We start from the raw sequence: 8615 nt of genomic DNA, 5'->3' as shown, positions 1-8615 counted from the left end.
TCATCATTTCTCTCCCTCATTCTGAAAATTCTACTGCTTTTCAATGATCACATTCTGTGGGGTTTTTAAAATATCGACCTCCCCCCTTTTCTCCCAAAAGTTTTGCTCACTACTTTCCCTTTCTCCAGCTTAACAGGAAACCTTCATCTGCTCTGCCTGCGGCTTTCCCCACACAAACATCCACTAGCTCTGGACTAATTTTCCCTCTTGTCACTACCTCCCCAAAACTGAAAACCCCAAGACGACATAGCATCGGAGATGGGGGCATTGGGGAGCAGAGGAATATGAGGAAAAAATTCACCGAAAGATGAAAAGCTCAATGTCCCTGCACCACTTCCTGAGCCAACAAGTTCCTTCCTTATCACCTCCAGTTCTAAATAGTTAATAAATAAAATGTAATAAAAGCCTTATTAAAGAAATGACTGTATATGATTTTAAACTGTAAAATAACAGTAATGACCATGAATCCTATTTCTTCCCAAGCTTGGATAATGGGCTATGGTTTGATCTTGAGGAAATTTTTACAGCACAGGTATAAAATACCTAAAATAGAGGGTATTCATAATGGAAAAATCACAGTCTTAATTGTAGTAGGGCAAATAATGTCACTTCAACAGAACATGTATTCTCCTTCTAAGCAGTCTACTGTATGGCTGTATTTTCATTCCCCCTTGGGGAAAAAGCAATAAGCCATCTGCAAATATTTACCCATGTGAAATCCAACTGAGAGTCTTAAGAAAACATTTGTACTATAGAACAGATAAGGTAATTGAAAATGAGATTTCAAGATCATGCTTGAAAAAACGGGGAAAGAAAATATCATCCCCATGGCTACTGGTCCTCTCTCCTCCCTGCTTTCTCCTCATTGGTGTTTCCTTCTTCTTGGATTCCAGAGCTTGTTTTATTTCTCAGCAGCCTTTCCACAGTGAGGTGGCTTCAGTACTCCATTGGAAATCTGAATGAAGCTGCAGTTTGCTCAGGAAGGGAAGAAAGAAAAGTTTAGATGTGGCTTTAGCAGCAGACAGATGCACTTCTTATTTCTTCAGGCACAAAGAAGATGTGTTTGCTGACGTTACACTTCACCTGAAAAGGAAAAGAAAATCCGTTAAAGACAGAAGTATGGAAATATGACTTGAATTTTCTAACAGGTAAGAAGTCAGTGCATTCGTGAACCTGCTGAATGACAAAAATACCAAACCATCTGAAGGGGAAACATCTTTGAAATATGTATTTCAAAGTATTATTTTATTCCCCATTTCTTAAATTTAAGGATGACAGGGCAAATTTTTGAAGCTTTTACATTTGTAGTGCTTTCAAGTTTAAATCATAGATTTTTTTTTACTGTAACTTTTCCTAATCACTTTGAAGGGAAATATCCAACTTTGGCATAACCCACAGCAAACTCAAACAGGGGTGTGTGTGTTGTTATTCTTATTTTATGTTCATACTAGACTTTTAACTTTCATTTGTTTCTGGATGCTTCAAGAATGTTTCTGCCACAACGAAGGAACAGGGTAAATGGCTTATCATTTGGGATACTATTACACCTTCTGTGTCTATTTATGGTGATGAATCTTTTTTAAAATGGTTATTGTAGCATGAGAAGTATGTGTCTCAGTATTACAGAGATTAGTTCGCTTAGTAAATATTTGAAGGGAAAAAAAAGAATTTTACATCCAACCTAAGTCTCAATTCAATGATGCAAAATATTAGGTTAACACTGCTGGTTAGTTCAAAAATGTTGTTCAATAGAATTAATACATGCTGCACAGCATGGCGGTGTAGGTTGTTTTCCAAGGCATCATTTGCTAGAGATTATGTATTTTTCCAACTGTCGAAAGAAGAGGGGTGGAATTACCTTATGGCTGAGGAAATGTTGAAATTACCTTTTATTATGACATATATGCTAAAATACACTTTCATTAACCCACATTACCAAGCAACCCAGTAACAATTTCCAATTATGAGGAATGAAGCTTTTTTCCTGGAACAATGACAAAATACAATCAGTGTTCGAAGAGTTAATAAACTGCAACTGCCCACATTACAAGGTCATTAAAAGGACATTACTTGAAGGTAGAAAGTGCCAAGGGAGTCCCAGAATCCACACTGAACACAGCAGGAGGACATGCGGCACTTGTTGATACATAATCATTGGCGTTTAATTAGAGATCGTTAAATTATATTGTGAAATAGTGGATAAATAAGTAAACATAATAAATAATGCATAAAACACCACAAAGCTGGCTCAGCCTTATCTCCTGGTGGGCCCACATAGCCTCCCCTGCTAAAGTAAGGGAGACAGCAGAGCAGGGCTTGTTTGTGGTGGTGCATGGATCCTAAATAGATAGGCTCCCACTGCACCCTATTTTCAAGGAGGCAGGGCCCAGACCTGGGGTCAGACAGTGTGAGTGGTCAGTGCAACGAGCAGAGGCCAGAGATCCAGAGGATCATCTCATGGACAACAATCCGTCCATACAACCAGACCCTGGGTCTGTGACCTGCACACACCCTAACACTGGCAGCAAGACTCTTTGGAAGACAGGATCAAGCTAATGCACTAAGATAGCAGTGTGGATATTGTGAGTTGGGCTCTCAAACCCAGGGGGCCAGGTGGGCTTAAGAGTCTGAGCCACAATGTCCATGTTGCTGATTTTAGTGCACTAGCATGAGCTTGTCTCCCCAGACTGGGAAGCTCACTCCTTGCTGCTGTGTAGACATATCCATGGTTGCACAGTATGCCTACTGGCTAGCTTTGCTTTCCAGCACACACATCGCTGTGTGTGTGAAAACTCCAATGGGGCAATTACTGCTACTTAGAGCAACCACTATTTATAGTGGATCCCAGAGGAATATGCTTAATTTAGCACCTGTTCTCCAACTTCTTGCTTCTCCAACTAGCCACATCACCAATTTACTTGGGGCCCAATCCTGGAAGCTGCCAAACACCTTCAGTTCTCACTGAAATCACTCAAAATGGAGGGCACATTGGGAGTCTTGAGAGAGACGCCCTCGCATATGCACTCACAGAGGTGACTTCTTGGGATGCTCATGCTGTCATGTGGCTATCTTTCCTCACTGGTTGCGGGGGTGCACGTAAAGGACCCTGGAGGCTATTTCAGCCATTAGGTTGCATTAGCGTCTCCTTCTCCACTCCCTCATACAATCGTACAGCTCCAAGCCAGTGCTTAGTATTATTCCCTTAGCACAGACTTCAACACTCATCTTTGTATCGGCAAGGCCATACAGAACCACATAGTACAGTCATAATGCCACTCCTCATTCCAACCAGCCTGCACTAGACTCTTCTTTTCCTTGGGATTAGAGTGATTTATCCCCACTTGTGACAGATCTTTCCCAAGCTTCTAGATTCAGTTGCCTGATCTGAAATGGCAGGACTCATTTCAAACAGAGGTATTTGAAGAAAACAATCCAAGCTAGAATTCTGCCCCTACAATTCTACAGGCAGCTATAAACCTGAGAGTCCTATGGGTCTTGGCGTTATAACACCTTGGTACATTACCCAGCTCAGCCACAGATTTGTATGATGCAAACCACTGAATATCCCTGTGTCTTGGTGACCTAAGAAATATAATGACCTAATAGAGCATTTTACAAAAGTGGGGTATGTAAATGAAAGTGTTTGCCGTAATGAGTTTTCTTCTATTTGTTTTCTCTTAAAATTTATACTGCTTCCTCTTCCTGGCTTTTTCTCAGAGCTATCAGTGTAATGTTTACTGCTACAGATGCAGAATGACTGCTTCAGGCTTATTTCCTTATGCCTTCCACCAAAGGGACTAAGGTGAGTCAAATCTGTGTTGTTTCAAGGGCTGTAAATGTACCGAGAGGTTGTGACAAGTCTAGTCTTTAAGAATGAAAGATGGGCAAGCAACCATTCTATGTGGTACTTTTTCTTTCTTGGGTTTCTGCCCAGAAATTCACTGAGCTCTTCTAACTAGTCTCTAACTTCCAATCCATAGATTCATTAATGCTGAACATGATCTCTCATTTGCACCTGTTTTACAACAGTGTAAGTCTATTGATGTCAACAGATTTACACATACACATGTATAAATCAGGAGTAAGTAAGAGCAGGGCCGGCGCTTCCATTTAGGCGACCCAGGCAGTCGCCTAGGGTGCCAGGATTTGAGAGGGCGGCATTTTGCCAGCCTTGGTGGCAATTCGGCGGCGGGGAGTCCTTCTGCGCTCTGGGTCGTCTTCAGCAATTCTGCGGCGGGTCCTTCACTCGCTCCAGGACCTGCCGCCCAAGTGTCCCGAAGACCGGGAGAGCGGAAGGACCCCCGCCACCACAGAATTGCTGCCAACGACCGGGAGCGCAGAAGGACCTCCGCCTAGGGCGCCAAAAACCCTGGCACCGCTCCTGAGTAAGAGGAGAATCCGGTCTTTGTTTTTATAGACCAGATACTGCATTTAGCTACAGTAAGATTTCTTTGTGCTGTTTACCAAATTAGTGCAAATATTAAAGCATGCACCTATGGAAAGGAAGGAGTGAACCTGAGGCTAGCACTCATATGAAGATACTGCTGTATATGTGAAAGATGCTGCCTCCATCTGGTCCATATTTGTCTCTGCTTATATTTAGGGCCAAATGGAGGTGGTCTCTTTGACATCAATAAAAGTAGAAAAAGGCATCCAGGATGGAAATCCAGTACACAACCATTGCACCCTACTCCTGTATTCCCCCCTGGACCCATGATGTTCATATTCTACAGACTTCATAAAGGTAGTGTTCTAGGACAGGACATTGCATGGGGTGGTTAATCTAATATGCTTTACCAGATACATTCCCTCTGTTCCCTTTTATTCTTTTTTCTTTTTTTTAAGATTACTTCTGCACAACAACAGAGCATTGTGCATGAAGTCACAGGGAGACTTTGGCATATTATAGCATTGCTTAATAATTTTTGGGAAATTGGTGCCAGGCCTGAATTTGGCCCTTTGATGGCAGAAGCATTATTCTTTATTCTCCTGATAATCAAAAATGACTGAACCATTTTTGGTCAAACTTTCCAAAAATATACACCTTTGGGCAGAGATTGACCCTGCAATATTTTATCCTGAAAGTGAAACTAAAAAAAAAAAAAAAAAAGGAGTGTTTGAATGAGAACTGTTATGAAACCTTAAATAGAGTGGTCATTGCTGTTTCTACTATAATATGCTGCAGTTACTGAATCGCGTGAAGCGAACTATTGATTCTCTGTAATTGTGAGTGCAGAACCTCAAAAAGGCAGACTCAAGCCACTTGTGTCAATCTCTTTGATTTATAGGTTTAAACACTAATGTTTTACCATTTGCTTTTGTTTTCAGGATTCTTCAACGCTGTAAGTACTAGTATCAGATCTGCTCAAACAGAGCATCATGAAGAACAAGCATAAAGATTGAATCCTATTATTCATGGGCTTGGGAAGCTCCAAGCAACATATCTTCTAAATAATTAGGGCCAAAAAATAGGCTTTGCATACTAAATTATGTCCATGGTTTTAGGATTCCTTTAGGATGGAGAAACCCACTCAGCATCCTAGTGAGGGTTTGTTTAATCGAACTATTGCAAACAGCAGCAACTCACCGTTTTCACACTTTGATTCATGTCAACCTTCTTTCCCTGCAGTCTTCTTGCTCATCACGGCTTATACTGTCGTTACAATAGTGGGGCTTTTTGGAAACCTTTGCCTGATTGTTATAATAAAAAGACAGAAAGAAGCTCAAAATGTTACAAATATTCTGATTGCCAATCTCTCCTTATCCGATGTCTTGATATGCATCATGTGCATTCCTGTCACAGTTGCATACACGTTGATGGACTATTGGATATTTGGCGAGGCTATGTGTAAAATCAGCTCCTTTGTACAAAGTATGTCTGTCACAATCTCCATATTCTCACTTGTATTAATTGCTGTTGAGAGACACCAGTTAATAGTGAATCCACGTGGCTGGAAGCCGAATATGTTACACGCTTACTGGGGAATTATCTTCATCTGGGGGGTTTCCCTTATCATATCCATTCCTTTTTTTATATTCCACCAACTATCTGATGAACCCTTTAAGAATCTCTCTTACCATAGCGATTTCTACATGAACAAAGTTGTTTGCATTGAGGCATGGCCATCAGTTACAGAGCGACTGGTCTTTACCACCAGTCTGCTGGTTTTCCAGTATTGCTTCCCACTGGGCTTTATTTTTATCTGCTATCTCAAGATATTTGTATGTCTCCGGCGGAGACATGGTAAAGTGGATGGGATCAGAGAGAATGAGAGCAGACTAAATGAGAGCAAAAGGATTAATATGATGCTCATTTCAATTGTCGTGACCTTTGCAGCTTGCTGGTTGCCTCTAAACATATTTAATGTCGTTTTTGACTGGAACTATGAGGCCCTGATGAACTGCCACCATAACTTAGTGTTCACATTGTGCCACCTGGTAGCCATGCTCTCAACATGTATCAATCCTATCTTTTATGGATTTCTCAACAAGAATTTCCAGAAGGATTTAATAGTGTTAATTCACCACTGCAGATGCTTCACATCTCAGGAGGAATATGAGAACATCGCCCTTTCAACCCTGAACACTGATGTATCCAAGGGGTCCCTGAAATTAAATAATGCCCCTGTGAATAGCTAAAATAATCCAGCATGACAGTCTCCAAAACTCTGCATTTATTGTGAATTTACTGATTCTGGCTGATTGCCAGAGGGAGTCTTTGCCGTTTAGTTCAGTGGGAGCAGGTACACTTATCGTGTAAACTGTTCCTTCTACATAACATTATTGCTTATTAATTCTAGTAAATCATCCCCCAGAAATCCTTTACAGTCAACACTATGAAATACCAGCAGTATTAGCGTATCATTTTTAAGCACATGATTTCACTACAAATGACTGCCTCCCTCAGAAATTTTCCAGCTCAGTGATACATGTGACATTCCCTGGGTAAAATGCTCTCTTCTGCTTCCCTAGGATAATCCATCCATTCCAAGGTGCCCCCAAATCCACCAGTCCCTCCTCTGCCCTGCCCTCTAGCCTTGTGCCTCTTGACCCGCCATATTTTCCCTGCACCTCATAGAGGCTACTTCAGATGGCCCATCTACATGGCTGCTGTCCCTCACAACGGTGGTAGTGCAGCCCTTGTTAGTAGCAGTAGTGGCAGGCAGGATGTCCTGCAGCTTCTGGCTAGGAGTGGCTGGTCCAGTAGGGAGCAGGTCCCCCTGCTGGATGGCAGTTTGGAGAAGGGGTTCCCTTTTGGTTTTTGATGCAAGTGGTCTACCTTAATTAATGAGTAGGGTTGGGTTTCATGGCTGATGTATGCATGGGTAGGGGTGGCAAATTAGAACCAGGTATCCCAGGCTGCTGAACTAGGAGCTAGGTCAGGCAATGGGATTTCTCTGGGTAGAAATGGCAGGTCAGGGACAAGGTGGGAAGGAACCCAGATTTTCAGATTCAGATCTAGGGCTGGGCAGGTAGGCATTGCGAGGTGAGGTGGGGAAGCAGCCAGAAGCAGCCCCTGGACTTCCACTCAGTACAGCAACAGCTTGGCCTGCCTCTTCTCTTTTCCTCCTTGTGCAATGCTGAAGCAGCAGCAGCAAGGATTGGGAGTGCAGGCATTATGTGGTGTGTGCTCCATTGGCTCTGAGCAATGCTTGTGGGGGGAGAAACAGGAGAGGAGCTCTCACTGGAGCAGATCCCACAGCACTGGTGGAAGCACCTGCCACAAGATGGCTGTCAGAGGCTGCAGCTGTCAGCACAGTCCTAGTGCTGAGACCGCTGACAACCAGAGCTGGCCTTAGCATTTTCAAGTTCTGTTCTACGCAGGCTCTTATACCACTCTCATCACTGAATGTGAGAGCCTTCCATTTGTGCTTTAGTCAATGTGACTACTCGTCTCTCTAAGTTGGCCTGTGAAACAATTTTTAGTTATCCCTCCACCCACCAGTACCTGACCCCTGTATCTTGTTATTAGAGCAGTGTGGGCACAGATGGAAGAATGGTTTTCTGAGGGGTTAGGAAAATCATTCTTTGGGATATGTCCTTAACTCACTTATTTTCTGTAAAAAGTGAGTCTGGAGGAAGCTTCGTTAGGGTCTCTCAACCCTCTCTCCGCTTCTCGCTTTCAGCCCTAGCAAGTACTTTCCTTTGTTTTATACCCACTTGTGCTGGTTTGCAGTTTCCAGACTTTGTTCACAATTAAAAGAGCTAGAGACTTAATTTTTGTTTTTAAATGAAAGTTGGGATGGGCCCCAAATGAGTCCCTACAAGTGCCATCCAACTCACCAGTATTCAAGATGAAAAATGCATATAGCATTTCTCTCATTTGTATTGTATTCTCCTCTCTTCCTCCAGCACAAACTGTAGGCGGCTGTTATAAACACCACTGCTTCTGAAAACAGGCTCTTTAGAACAGCTATTATCAAACCGACTATGAATTCATAATTACTCATTGGCTTCAGCTACTTATACAGATGAAAACATGTTTGCCTTTGGATAGAAATTTGTTTTGTGCTTTAGTTTCAGAAATATCCTCCCCCATCCCTGTGTGTTAGTAAGCAATAATGCACAAAAGGTGCCTGGGTAAGAGAGGGTATTTTTTGTTTGCCATGTATATC

The 8615-nt window shown here is 42.3% G+C and overlaps 1 protein-coding gene across 2 annotated transcripts; it reads left to right on the top strand.

Annotated features, from left to right (window-relative positions):
• Positions 1–703: 703 nt before the first annotated feature.
• On the top strand, positions 704–6698 carry LOC127055361 (neuropeptide Y receptor type 6-like). Of its 2 annotated transcripts, XM_050962259.1 has the most exons (3): positions 704–1159; positions 3727–3802; positions 5329–6698. In XM_050962259.1, the coding sequence occupies exon 3, from the start codon at positions 5518–5520 to the stop codon at positions 6637–6639; it is 1122 nt and encodes a 373-aa protein (XP_050818216.1). In that variant the 5' UTR covers positions 704–1159; positions 3727–3802; positions 5329–5517; the 3' UTR covers positions 6640–6698. The 2 variants fall into 2 exon arrangements, with proteins under 2 accessions (XP_050818216.1, XP_050818214.1); XM_050962257.1 differs by lacking the exons at positions 704–1159; positions 3727–3802 and adding an exon at positions 4607–4744.
• The last annotated feature ends 1917 nt before the right edge of the window (positions 6699–8615 follow it).

The sequence above is a fragment of the Gopherus flavomarginatus genome, chromosome 7, assembly GCF_025201925.1.
Source record: "Gopherus flavomarginatus isolate rGopFla2 chromosome 7, rGopFla2.mat.asm, whole genome shotgun sequence".
NCBI lineage: Eukaryota > Metazoa > Chordata > Testudines > Testudinidae > Gopherus > Gopherus flavomarginatus.
This window is presented reverse-complemented; position numbering and strand designations above follow the sequence as displayed.

Coding starts and splice junctions, on each gene's coding strand:
- LOC127055361 (XM_050962259.1), top strand. CDS start 5,518: ATGGAGAAACCCACTCAGCATCCTAGTGAGGGTTTGTTTAATCGAACT.